Below are 13605 nucleotides of genomic sequence, written 5' to 3' on the forward strand. Positions count from 1 at the left end.
GTACTTCTAGTAAACCTCCTGTGTTTCAAAGATCAGCTTTCCAAATTTTGTGTCCCAGGAGCTTGCTCTTTATGTGTTTTTTCCTGCTATTGGAAGAATCTCAGTTTTTGCAGCTTTAGTTTCAGATGGGCCAGCTACAGGGAGGGAGTTTATTCCAAGAATATCAGTGTGGGTTTTATCATTGTGATTGGGCTGCTCTGTTAATGGTTTGCTTAAAACAAAGAGATCTTTGCTGTGGCATTTGCTGCCCAGTCATAACTATCTGGAGTATTTCAAGTATTCCCAGGTTTTCACTCACCAGGATAAGAGCATCTGCAGCTGGCTGTTCTTTCTAATGTCTCTGGCTTCTGCCTTGAATGTTTCTCTGGGAATTCTCAGGAGCTTTGGGAATGGCTTTCTGAACTCTCCCTCGCTGAGTGGCTGTAGCTGGACACCCGGCAGGCTGCTGGGGCTGACCCCGAGCTCCAGGCACAGCCCAGGAACCAGCCAGGAGGCTCCTGGGGCCCCAACGGAACGGCCCCTGAGCGACCCCCCGGCCTCGGGGCAGGAACAGCTCAGTGCAAACTGTGCAAAAGGTTTTGCTGGTTGTCACCAGCGTGGCCAGGTCAGGAAGGGCCCTGGAGCCCCTGTCCCTGTGGTGGCCACGGGCTGGTGCCACAGCCACGGGCACGGCTGGTGCTGGTCCCTCACAGAGCAGCTGAGCTGTGCCCTCGGAGGGGCTGGGGCACTGGGGGCACTGGGGGCACTGGGGGCACTGGGGGCACTGGGCACTGCTCAGACCCACACAGCAGGGCCTGGGACACTGGTGTGCCACTGCTCCGTGTTTCTGCCTTGTCTTCTGAGAGAACCTCAATATTCCCACTCCTCATGACGTTTTTGTGCTGAGCAAATGGTTCTGGTGCATTTCAGCGATGACAAAAAGGGCTATTCCAGGCTCAGTTCCCTCGTGCCCTGAGGTGCTGCAGGGAATGTTACCATAGAAAGGAATCAAGTTAAACATCAACAGCAAAGTAAAGAGATTCAGGGTACAAGTAAAAGGGTTGTTTGCCTGTTTCATTAAAAAATCCTTTCAATTAGTGTTTTGTTCTTCAGATCGTTAGTTCCTCTAAAAAATTATTTGTTTTTATCCCACTAAGAAAATGACACTATAAAAAAAAGCTGTCCCACTGTTTATGGTGGCTGATGGCCTGAGGTCAGTGTGGAAGCTGCTGCAGGACTCCCCTCACATCCCAGCTGGACAAGGGGAACTACAACTTTTATCATATTCCAATTTAAGCTTACATTTTTCTAAAGCTGGCATGTATAAATTGAGCTGAAAAATTAATTCTAAATCGGCAAACTCATTTAGGAGCATTTACAGAGGAGCTGGGACAGAGTTAACTGCAGGGATCATTGAGGATCATTCCTTGTACAGCCAGAGAGGTGTGGGTAGTGCCAGGCTGGACTGTCAGACCGAATTCCTTTCCCCTGAGCTTTATTGTGTGGCTGTTGCCAAGTCCCAGGAGTCCATAAGGCACATGCACATCAGCACCCAGGGAAATCCATAGAAATATCTGGATGGAAAAACATCTTGTTTGGTAAAATTAACATTCTCTCCCCTCAGCACATGATAGGTCACCTTGTGTAAGCATTTCTATCTGATTTTTAACATCTCTGAACTTAAAATAGTAGCTTTTTACAAGGAGCCCACACAACTCACTGTGAGATGGCTAAATCATGTATTTTGGTTATTTTGCTACTTGAAGAATTGATTAATTATGATACCGAGCAAGTAGGTATTGAGCTGAGTAAACTGGCTTGTAACCCATGTTCTTCTGTCTTAGAGGGAAAAACATGTTCTCTGTTTCCTTCTAGTGTCTGGCTTTTATCACTGAAAAACAGGGGATCATAAGCTGCATCACAGCATTCCCAAGGAATGTTATCCATGGCTCCAGTGGCCGCTCTGACACTGCATGGGGAGGTGCTGAAAGTGGGCCTGAGCAGTGCCAGCTGAATTCAGGACTCTGGGGCAGGGGATGCCAGCAATTTAGTGCCCCTTTTCTTCTTTGTCTGATTTCTTAAGAGGGAAAGAACATGCAGAAACAAGAACAGGAAGCACTGACAGTCTCACGGGCAAACTGCTGCTTGCAGTTCTCTTTTTGGGGTTTCCAAGCAATGAAACAAAAGGTTAATGTTTTTTCTCGTGCTTTCAGGCTGCATTTGAAAACATTTTCAGCCTCTTTATTTGTCTTTCATCTCCTGAGAAACTGAATAAAACTGTAGATGAAACAAAAGCACTTTGACACCAGGGATGGATCCAGGCCGTGTATTTAACAGCATGGAGCTCAAGAGGAAGAAGCCAGGCAACATTTTCTGAGAAAGAAACATTCTTGCTGTATGTCTGGGTACCTTAATCCACTCCTTTCTTCTTTCTTTATACCCCAGAGGAGCATAATTCAACTTTAAAACCCCCTCCATTCCAAATACATAAAGCAGCCTGTAAAACTGAGATCCAAAGCACAGTGAGACCATGTACAAAAATGAGCAGTGCTGGAACAGGAGCCACAATCCACAGACTCTTTCTCGTCACTCAGAAGGCCACAGAGCACTGTCAGCTGTGCTGTGGAACCACCTGGGGGGCTCAGTGCTTCCAGCTGGTTTTCCAAGCTCCCCGGAGCTGCTGGCAGCCAGCACTGATGGCTCTGCTCGGCTGAGGGATCACCAACACCTCGCGGTGCTGTCCTGGTGACTCAGGGCAGCTCGTGTTTTGTTTCCATGGCCATCACCCGGGTGCTGTGCTCCCTTCCAGCTCCAGGTACTTGTAAGGCCTTTGCAAAGCCCGTGGGGCCGGGATGAGTCTGTCCCTGTCCTCCGAGAGGCTCTCGCTGTTCCAGCTCTTCCCAACTAGGCAAAGTCCGTGGGCAGCCCCTGCCCGAGCCTGCCCGTGCCGGACCCGCTGGAAGGAATCCTGTCACGTGCCTCTCGTGCTGAGCTTTGTCAGAGTAACTTGAAAAGCTTTTCAACTCTTTATTAACATTTATAAACTGGTTTATTCTCCACAGCAGCGATACTGGGCAAGGTTTCTGCTTATTTTGGGTCCAGCACTGCCTCTCTGGATGAAAGCCTTTTGCAAGGTCTTGATCACCTTCAGTTTGATTTAAGGGATGAAATCAGTCCGTGACTAATTTTGAAACCAACTTGAAAGCAATAAAAATGTTTTGTCTTTGGGGACTTGTTTTGCAGATAAAATGAATCCTCTCAGCCAGATTGGCTGCACAGGCAGAGTGCACTGGCCATGCTCCTGCATCAGAGTCCTTGGCAAAGCAGGACTTGCTCTATCCACTCGTTTTTCCCCCTTCCTTTTGAAATCAGAGTTCTTTTCTTCTGTGAATCTGTTCTTGGCTCAGTGAGTGTCTCTACCCCCTCTTCTCTCTCTTTTCAGTCTTGTTAGAAGTGCTGTATGAATTCTCAGACTCTCACTCTGCTCCTGACCTGCTGCTGTTTCCACTGAAGGGCTTTTCTCTCCTGCAATATCCTGCTTTACACACCCCAGCTCCCTTTGTCTCCCTGATAACTGCACCTATCAGGTCTAGAATTTCGACTGTTTTGTGTGGTAGGTCAGGAAATAAGTCACAGTAAGGTGAAGGATGAAAAAAGGACTTAGATGATGGGATAGAAATTATTTCCAACTACGAAGAACACTTAAGGTACTGCTAGAAAATAAGAGCTCGACTGGAAAGGAGACAACTTGAGAAACTGAGCTCAAAGAAACCATAGAGATGAATTTTGGCACACCTAACAGCAGAATGAATTCCACTAATTAAAATGTATTTGAGCTAATTAGTGGGATCAGAGTTGAATTAGGAACGCCTGTAATAGCTTGGAGAGGAAAGATAATAAGAGAAGTGCCAATTTTTCAGAATGTTTGGAAGAGAAACATCCTCACACACACGAGGGTGCCGAGGTGTTGTGTGGACAGTGACCTGTGCACAGCCCAGGGCCAGGCGAGGGGGAATGTGAGAGTGGCCTCAGATCCGGGAATTCTGTCCAACTCCTGGTTATTTGGGGCCAATTAGGCCAAACCACGGGCTTGCTGAAGTTGGGAATGAAGGTCTCCCAGCCCCCAGCCCCAGGCTCCACACGCATCCATGCATAGTTTCCACTGCAGGACTGCAGCCAAGGGAGGCGTGGAGCACAGAGGGAGCACAAATGGGAAACTGGAATGTGAGGGGGAAAGGCACACTCCAGAGCTTCAGCTCATTAGAGAAAAACAGGCACGAGCTTCCCTGCCCCGCACTCCAGACTCCCTCCCTGTCTGATTCTGTTGCTATGGCATTCCTAAAATCCCAGCACTTGGTACATAACTACGGGTTAATCAGGTGTTTGAAACTAAACCAGGTTCAGCATTTCTAAAATCAGCCCAAGTACAGAATCACAGAATCATTTAGGTTGGAAAAGACCTCTAAGATCATGGAGTCCAACCTTTGCCCCATCTCCAGCTTGTCAAGCAGAACTGGGGTGAGCCATCCAATCCAGCCAAGCCATTCCCCAGGGCTCAGGTGTCTCACCCGGGAGAGTCAGCTTTGAAAATCTCCACCTCTGTTTGCAACAGCTGCCCCCTGTGCAGAGCCAGAGAGGCCTGTGGAGTCCCTGGTGTGTTCACAGCCAGCACCGTGTCCCCGGAACCCCCCGGGAAGGGCAGGGCAGGCTGGCAAAGTCCAGCGGCACCGCAAGGCTGGGGAGTCACAGCCTGCAGGGGCTGAGAGCAGGTGACTCACCTGCTCCCACTGCAGAGTGACAGTGTGTATCACACACAGAAATCATCACCTAGCCTTCAGGAAACAAATAAAAAACACCGGAGTTCTCCATTTATATATATATATTTTAATTCCTATATGAGCAGAATGTTCGTTCCTTAAAAACCAGACCAAAAATCCCAGCAGAAACCAAACTTAGGCAATAAGCAGCAGCTCTTTGGAAATGTACCCACAGTAAGGATCCACTCTTCACCCCCCCACCCCCGTCACTTGCTCGGACATTTCTGTGCAGCCTCAGGGAGAACAAAGAGAGCAGACCCAGCAGCCACCATCCTTGAGCTGCACAGACTGTCCTTGAAGGCTCCCAGCCTTGCTTGAGTTTCTAATGGCAACCACCAAAACTTTTCAGCTATGGCAAGCAGTGCCTTGATCCTTTTGTTGGGAGATGTCTGAAATCCTGCAAACTCTTTAAACAGCAACATCTTATGAACTATAGTCATCAGATAAAAAAATTTATATCTACATTTTCAGGGACATTCCATTAACCATTATCTTATAGAAAGGATGGTCTCTGAATTATTGAGAGGAAATTCACTGTTAGAATTTAAATGTGTAAATGGAATCGTAAAATTGGAAAACCAATGAATATAACTAAACTGGAGAGGAAGGGTCAGACTTCTCGGGTTACACATTCTTTCTTACTCTTTTGTCTTTTCATCCCAGTTTAACAGTAAAAGAGCATCTTGTTTCAAATTTGATGGTCCAGGAGCACTAACAGGTTCTTTTTAACTGCAGTGCAATGTGATGTGGTTTTCCCCTAAAAGCTTTTGGTTAATGCTGCAAAGCTTTCTATTACTGCTGATTATTTTAACAACAGTAAAATTCAGAGGAAAACAGAAATAATTACAGAACCTGTCTTCTGCCTTCTTGGATTGATTTATGGTTAAAATTTGGCTGGGCAGTGTTCAGAGCAAAATCTCTCCCAGCCTACACACCATTGTATGGAGAAGAAAGGGGGCACAAGGTCGGAAGGCTTGACCCTTCCTGCGCCCCACGGCTGCAGTGCTCTGGGATTGCCTGTGTTGCTGGAGCAACCGTGTCCTCCTTGGGAAAACTCTGCTCCTCACATTGGCAAGAGGCTCCACTGCCCTGGTTCATGTCCCTGGACAGGCAGTGAGAGCAGTGCCAGGAGGATTTCAGCAGAGCTCTGTCACACTCACAGCTCGTCCTTTCTTCGCCTGTGCTGACCCTGTCCCTGCTGGGGCTGTGGAGGGGTTTTGGGGGGCAGTAAGAGCCTTATTCCCCCACCTGCTAATTCTGCTCTGATCTGAGCAGGGCTGACTGTTCTTCAGCTGCCCAAAGCCAGGGAAAGACAGGAGTTTCAAAAGAATGTTACTTGTATTATTGTTATTTCCTAGCTGTCAGTTAACACAGACGGGACATGCAGTGATTCCTGGGGGATTAACCAAAAGCTGGGCACTTCCCTTGGAGCCATTTCACCCGTCCCCTCTCTTGGAGGCACAGAGGGCAGATGTTGATGGAAATGCCCCTGAGGAGGCTGGAGGCAGTGGGGGACCATGGGCCCAACCAGCAGCCAGGGTCACCTGCACAGCTCTGAAGCTGTAGGGGCGTTCATGGCTAGTTCAGGGCCTGGCTTTGGGAAAGGTTCCAAAGGGATGCAGCATTGCATGGGAATTCTCTCTGCTGCAGTTCCCACTGCACAGGTTCTGCTCCACACCTCCTTACATCCCAAAACTGAGGGACAGAGAGGGCTGATCAAAGTGTGGGTTAGGGAGTACTGACACAGCAAACTGAGTCAGTTTATTTAGAAACACTGAATTACAGGTGTGTCCCAACATCTCCAGGTGTTTGCAGCATTGAGGAGCTCCAGCCCAGCACACGCCAGAGACAGCCCAGAGCTGGAGGGGAGGTTTGAGATGGTTCTGAAACTGGACGTACAAAGTGCCCACGGATTCGTCTTCCTCTTCTCTCGTTTGACAGAAAGCACAGGCCCGGCCCCGAGTCTTTACACATCTCCTGTAAGTTACTGCATGAACATTTACATTTTCACATTCAGATCTTACACAAAAGTATATATTGAACCCTGTAACCCTTCCAAAGTGATGTTTAATCTAACTATTATTTGTGGGCTTGTTATCAGGTTTGGGCACTGCTACATAAGTGCCTCAGTGATTTCACACTGTGACCTGGCTTTGTAGGATGGGTTAATTACTATGTTTACATTTCTTTCTTCTCTTAAATTATAGAGTTGATTTTACTTTTCTTATGATGGCAATTTTATTGTAAGGTTTTACTTCTCTTTTACTGTGTATGAAATGGAACACTGAGGTGCAACCAAAATTACCCTTGTAATTGCAGCACAGTGAATAAGTATGTGCAAGAGAATAATCTTGTAAAAGCTGATTACCTTGGTTATTAATAATTAGGATTTGTGAGTTAAGTAATATGGAGCAGCTACATCCAATTCCTTGGCAATTTCATGTAGACAGCTGAGAGACAATTTTAGAAATAATCCAGTGTGAAATCCCAGTTGACAACTGAACCAGCATTTTAGGGTCTGCCTGTGGCTTCTCCCTGTGCTTTGGCTGTTTAAAGCTGGAGTGGCAATTTGCAGTTTTCTCTCATCTGTGGGACATAAAAATTTGCCCATTTTAATTTCTTTGTGCTTTGCTTAATTTGATTCTTAGTAAGATTTTTGTTTTCCCTGGGATCTCCTGGGAGAAGAATTAATATATCTGAGGTTTGTATGCATGTACATGGGGTTGGCTGTGCCTTATGTTTCCTTCTGTATTTTTGTCTGATGGTTTATTACCTAGTAAACAGGCTTAGTGTAAATAATATTTTTATATCTTTGAAAATGTCATAGAGCACTTCTAATCTACTCTATTCTTTTCTGATTTGATGATACATGAACTCTTGCAAGTCTGGAGAGAAGTTACAAATCTAATGTTTTTTTGGCCCTTCTGCGAGTTTATCCAGGAGTCCAAGTGGGTGCCCATCCATAAAAAAACAAGTAATTTTGTTGAGCACTCCCCAAAACTCCCCAAAACTCTCTCCTCCACCCCCAGGAATTCTCCAGTCCTGCACCTGCCATCACTGGTGAGTCCAGGCTCTAATCAAAGCTTTTGGGATTGCTCTTTCAGTTCAAGTCTCAGCAGAAATCAAGTCTGCAGCTCACAGGTGATGAAAGGAGGGCCCTGCCAGTCAGAGGTGAGGTAACTTGCTCAGCCTAACAAAGCCTTCCCTGCTCCCCCCTGCAGAGTGTTTCCTGAGGGCCACTCACATGGAAATGACCTGAATGGTTCCCCCCAGGTCCAGCAGCAGAGCTCTGCGGGAAGGGCAGGACTAACACAGCAGGTATGAGCTGTGTCCTTGGGTGCCTCCTGGCCCAGCTCCAGAGCTCTGCACCGCAGAGTCCCCGGCTGTGGAGGCAGAGCTTGGGCTCCAGGGTCTCCAAATATTCCAGGTGTCACTGTTCTGCCAGTCCAGAGGGGATGTGTTAATCACACGGGAACAGAATCAGGCCTAGGTTTTGTCTTTCATGCACTTGAGGGAAGCCTGAAAAACAGTTTAGCTTTGTGATGTAATACCAAAGTAATACCAAAAGGGAAGTATTTAAAATTTTATTTTACATTCATGTCCAATGTGACATTTAATAGTGGAGCTAAATAATTATTCATGCTAAATGCTCCACATGCTCTGACAAGATGGTTTTTAAAACATAGGGATCATTATTTTTTTCCAATGGAAGCAGAGCAGATTTTAACTGCAGAGGAGCAGGCAGTGAAGCAAGGGCATGTTGTAATTATTACTGAATGTGATAGAACAGAAAATCATTCGTGTCACTTGTGTCAGGGACTCTGCTGAGCCTGTGCCTTGTGGAGCACAGGGACCCCTGGCTGGGCTGCTAGAGCATGTGTCCCATGATGGAAGAAGACAGGGCCTGTGCAGCCTCCGGCACAGGAACATGAGCATGCCTTTGTTTTGCTTTAAAACTTACTCTGTTCTCCTCAGATGTACGGTGAAGTTACCAAAGTCACATTTAAGTTTCACCATTTTTACAGACAGTGTTTCCGGCTGATGTGTCAGAATTCCCAGCAGATTCATGGTTTACGTCCTATTTTTTTACCACAAAGCTGCTCCTTTCCCAGCTTTCTCCCAGCACTCCAGCCCGAGCCAGGCAGGTGCAACGTGTTCCCTAATGAACGAGCAGGTGGGGGGCACAGGGGCCCCGGGAGCCACTGCCTGGGCGGGCACAGTGAGGTGGGACACAGGGATGGCACCGCTGCACAGCCCAGGTGGGACACAGGGATGGCACCGCTGCACAGCCCAGGTGGGACACAGGGATGGCATCACCGCGCAGCCAGGGCACAGGGGATGGCACTGCCGCACGCGACTGCCGGCGCGGCCACGTGTCAAGGGGAAATTCCAGCCTTTTTCCCATGTGGAGGGTATGGTGGGTCCTGCAGCGAGAAGCCCGGGGCTGGGGCAGCGCTGCGCCGCCAGCCCGCCCTGCCCGCGGCGTTGCCGTAACCCTGCGGTGAGTCAGCCCAGCTGCCGGCACCGCGCTCACCCCGCGCCCTCGGGGCGGCACAGCCGGGACCCCGCTCCTCCCGCTACCTGCGGGCAGGGGAAGGCCCCGGGACCCCGCTCCTCCCGCTACCTGCGGGCAGGGGAAGGCCCCGGGACCCCGCTCCTCCCGCTACCTGCGGGCAAGGGAAGGCCCGGGGACCCCGCTCCTCCCGCTACCTGCGGGCAGGGGAAGGCCCCGGCCCGGCGGGCGCCGGGGCTGTGCCGGCGGCGGAAGCACCGCTCCGCCCGCCCCCGGCCGAGCCTCAGGTGGGGCGGGAGCGGCCCCGGCAGCGAACGGCGCAGCGCGGGTGGTGCGAGCGGGGGCTGCTCTCCCGGCCCGCCCCCGCCCGGCCCGGCCCGGCCCGCGCTGGCCCCGCGCCCGCAGAGCGCTCCCCGCCCGCCTCCCTGGGCGAGCGGCGCCGGGCGGGCGGCGATGGACGGGCAGCGCCCGGCGGGCCCCGCCGCGCCGCGCTGGAGGAGGCGGGCGACCCCCCGGCCGCAGCCCCTCGCCTGGAGCAAGCCCCGGCCGCAGTCGTACCAGAGCCCCAGCGGGCTGCTCGTCACCGACTTCCCCGTGGAGGACAGGTGCGCCTTCACCGTGACCCAGCCCGCCGGCACCGTCAGCCCCGACATGGGATCCGTGTCCAACGGCACCGTGCGGCCGCCGCGCTCGCCCGGGCTGTCCCCGGAGCGCTCCCGGCTGCTCGCCCTGGCTCCGGACAGCCGTGTCGGTTCGACCGCCAACGGCACCGTCCCCGCGCCGGGCAGCGGGCAGGGCCGCCGGGCCCGGCCGCCCAGGACTGCGGGGCTGGCCCCGCACCGGGACCGCATCGTGTTCGCGGCCAGCGCTCAGCCCGCACCGTGCGGCCGGGCCGCCGAGCCCCCGGGGGTACCGGGAGGATCCCCTGGAGTCGGCCGGGCTGCCGAGCCCCCGAAGGGGTCCCCCAGAATCGGCCGGACCGCCGAGCTCCCGGGGGCATCCCCTGGAGTCAGCCGGACCGCCGAGTCCCTGGAGGGATCCCCCGGGATCGGCCGGACAGCGGAGCCCCCGAAGGGATCCCCCAGAGTCGGCCGGACCGCCGAGCTCCCGGGGGCATCCCCTGGCGTCAGCCGGACCGCCGAGCCTCCGGAGGGATCCCCCGGGATCGGCAGGGCTGCCGAGCCCGCGGAGGTGCCCGGGGGTCCCCCCGCGGAGCCCCCCGCGCTGCTGAGCACTCACAGCCCCGCGGCGCGGAAGGTGGGCTCGCAGCAGCTGATCCCGCTCAGCCTGGCGGAGAGCCGGCCCGCGGGCCGGGCCCAGGGCCACGACCGGCTGCTGAAGGCTCGAAGCATGGTGGAGACCGCCCGGCTGCCCCCGGGCAGCGACGCCGAGGACGAGCCCGAGGGCGGCCCGGGCAGCCCGGGGACGCTGCGGCGAGGGCTCCGCTCCACGTCCTACCGCCGGGCCGTGGTGAGCGGGGTGGACCTGGACGGCTCCGCCAACTGCAAGAAGAAGAACAGAATGTCCCAGCCCATCCTGAAAGCCGTGGTCGAGGATAAAGAGAAGTTTTCGAGCCTGGGCAGGATAAAGGTGAGGTGCGCTGGGCGGTGATGCTGCGGCTCCGCGGGAGCGTGATTTGCTGACTGTACGTTTTTTTCAGCTTGCTTTATGCTAACGCAAAACTTCTCGTAGTTACTGCTGTTTAGTTAATGCTGTTTTCTTAGCGAGGTGTTGGAGGGACACGATTCTGTTGAAATCTGGGCAGCTCAGCACTGTGCTCCTGCTCGCGTTTCCTGCTGGATTCCCCAGCACACGGAGGGCTGCTCTCCCAACCGAACTCATGGCTTAAAACCCGCTTCCCAGAAAGGAGTAAACAGGATAAAAAAGAGACATTGTCCTAATAAACTCTGCCTGCCAGAGCAGAGACAGAAAAATTAACTTCCTCCTGCTCTCCTCTATCTGAGACATCGCTTCTAAATTACTTGTAAAAATCACTGTGTGGTTTTTAAATCGATAGAGACCACTTCAGTTATCTTAATTTTAATGCTTGCAAGTAAAAGCAGAGTGCCTGTTTTTAAATCTCGGTTGTATCCCTTGGGAGAAGTAGGTAGATTTTAATTGCATGTTAATGCATTAAAATTAAGTTATAAAGACTTACTGAAAATACTTTTTTGTTTGAACATATAGTGTTCATATATTGTATTTCCTTATTTTTAAATAGAATTTGTTACTTTATGAAATACATTCACAGATATCTGTGGAGTGTTTAGAACTGTGTAATAAACTATACCAGGCTGAGGGCTGATGCTGTAGCTATTAAAATGATGATCAGCTTTATGACAGTTTTCAGCCAAATTCAAAATTATGGTAATAGAAGCTTTTGTGAAAATGCTACAAGTGATGAAATAGGAATTGATCAAGTTGTGAACAACTGCAGAGTAGGAAGTGATTTGGTTTTGTAATAGACTTGAACAGTAAGTTATGTTTAGAATGGGAGGATGTCTCGCTGTCCTGTCCTAACACACAGAGCTCTCTGCCAGAAGTGTTTTATTAGACTCTTGGCCCACAGGACATGTTGCACCAGAACAGCTGTTTGATTTCAGAGGTTTGTTTTGCTCTCAAGACGTTCACTTACAAAGTACTTACAGTGGGTGTTGTGTGCAGAGTGTGGAAGGGCAGCCACTCAGTCCTGGGCCTTGTGGCCTCCTAGGAAAGGCCGAGACAGTGGGATGAGGTGTAGGTTCAGTGAACCCCTCTCAAGCCAGTATATTGTGCTTTTGAAACACAGGGAAAATGAAGCATTTTGGGAAAATGCATATAAACAATGCATGAGAGGAATTAAATTAGAGTAGCTTTCCACTTGCTGTGGTGAAACAGTTATTTTTGTTGAACTCCTGTCCAACATCCAGAGTTTATAGGTTAGGGCCTGTTGATTTGGTGCCGAAGTGTTGAATAAAACAAGTTCTTGTTGCTGTGGTTCTTTTGCATTCTCTTTCTAACACAGATCTCTCTCTTTTCTGTTAAAACTACAGAAGATGCTGAAAGGCCAAGGGACATTCGATGGGGAAGGTAAGCCCTGTTCTGTACAGGCTGGCTGATCCCTGTGTCCCATGGGAAAGGAACTTCAGGGTTGGTTTTCACATTTCCTTCCTAGGAAGTCAAAGACTAAGTACCTTGCTTTTCAATAATCTGACTGAAATATTGGCCCTAAATATACTTCAGGGGTATTTTAAAGACTATAAAATGGCAGGCTAAAAATGGGGGTTTATGTGAGGGGCTTCTTTTCCTCTCAACCTCCTGTCCCTCCCAAAAGATGAGCTCTTGGATGTGTCTGTCTCAGCCCTGACAGTTCTGTACAGTTCCTTGGGGGGTGGCCCCTCCAGGTGGGACTGCCTTCAGGCCTGTTCCCTGAGGCTCTCCCCAGGGGCAGGACATTATGGATGACTGGCAGGTTTGGGGTCACCCCTGCAGCTCACACCTGAGTCATTAGGCTCTGAGCTGCTGGGTCACACAGCTGGTTCTCTTTTCCTCAAGTGCTGGGGCAAATCCTTTGGCTCTGCCATCATTTTCCTTTTGTGCTACCTTGGCTTCAAGTTTAAGTGCCAGAAAAACATTGTCCATGTATTAGCATTTTTGTGGTACTTATTAATTCTGGGCTTTGCCAAGTTTGCTGCTTTTCCCAATATTTCAGCAAGAAAAAAAATCTTTCCTGGCTATGAGCTATGGAAGTTTTATTGTAATAACTGCTACTCACTTGGCTTTTCTCTGCTTAATGCCTCCTTGAGCTCATCTCAGCTGCTGTGTTACCTTCCTCTTGTGTCTGTTTTCAAAACTCCCCGCTGTGTTCTGTTTGCATCATCCCCTTTCCTACTCTTATTTTCTTCTCCACTGTCTCCTAATGACGTTTTCTAAATTCTCTTCCAGTGGTTCCCTTCTGCCTTTGACTGATCCCAGCTAATGACTTTCTCTGCAGTGCCTCTCAGAATGCAGTGGCTGTACACAATTTCCTCTCTTGTACAGACTGTACACACTTCCCAAAGAGCTGAGACAGAGGCCAGACCTTGTGTAACACTGGGGCTGGAGGGGCTGAGCAGGTGGGACAGGTCACCCCGCCAGGTGTGGGACCATGGGCTTGGGGCTGTGTGCGGAGCAGCCAGACCTTCCACTTTCCCCTTTTAGGGGAGGATTGGATGTTATCCAAAGCCTGGCCCATCTAAAAGTGCCTTTCAGAGCCCACTTGCTTAATGGCTTAATCTGTCTGTGGGTCATTGTGGTGTTGAATTTCTCTGTCCTTTC

The 13605-nt window shown here is 50.6% G+C and overlaps 1 protein-coding gene and 1 long non-coding RNA gene across 3 annotated transcripts in view; both read left to right on the forward strand.

The window, feature by feature from the left end:
• The window catches only part of LOC113993022, an 84099-nt gene extending 74604 nt beyond the window's left edge, over positions 1 to 9495 (forward strand). For both annotated transcript variants that reach the window (XR_003542454.2, XR_005566690.1), the window contains exons 4-5: positions 6602 to 6775; positions 7901 to 9495. This is a non-coding gene — a long non-coding RNA (uncharacterized LOC113993022). The remainder of the gene's footprint in view (positions 1 to 6601; positions 6776 to 7900) is intronic.
• A 241-nt stretch (positions 9496 to 9736) lies between these two features.
• Positions 9737 to 13605, forward strand: part of ARHGEF26 (Rho guanine nucleotide exchange factor 26) — a 32588-nt gene continuing 28719 nt past the window's right edge. The window contains exons 1-2 of the mRNA XM_027730787.2: positions 9737 to 10899; positions 12342 to 12378. Of these exons, the coding sequence (XP_027586588.2) occupies positions 9763 to 10899; positions 12342 to 12378 (1174 nt within the window). The 5' untranslated portion in view covers positions 9737 to 9762. The remainder of the gene's footprint in view (positions 10900 to 12341; positions 12379 to 13605) is intronic.

This window comes from Pipra filicauda, unplaced genomic scaffold (assembly GCF_003945595.2).
Source record: "Pipra filicauda isolate LSUMZ 115617 unplaced genomic scaffold, ASM394559v2 scaffold78_size3787270_pilon, whole genome shotgun sequence".
In the NCBI taxonomy this organism is placed as follows: Eukaryota; Metazoa; Chordata; class Aves; order Passeriformes; family Pipridae; genus Pipra; species Pipra filicauda.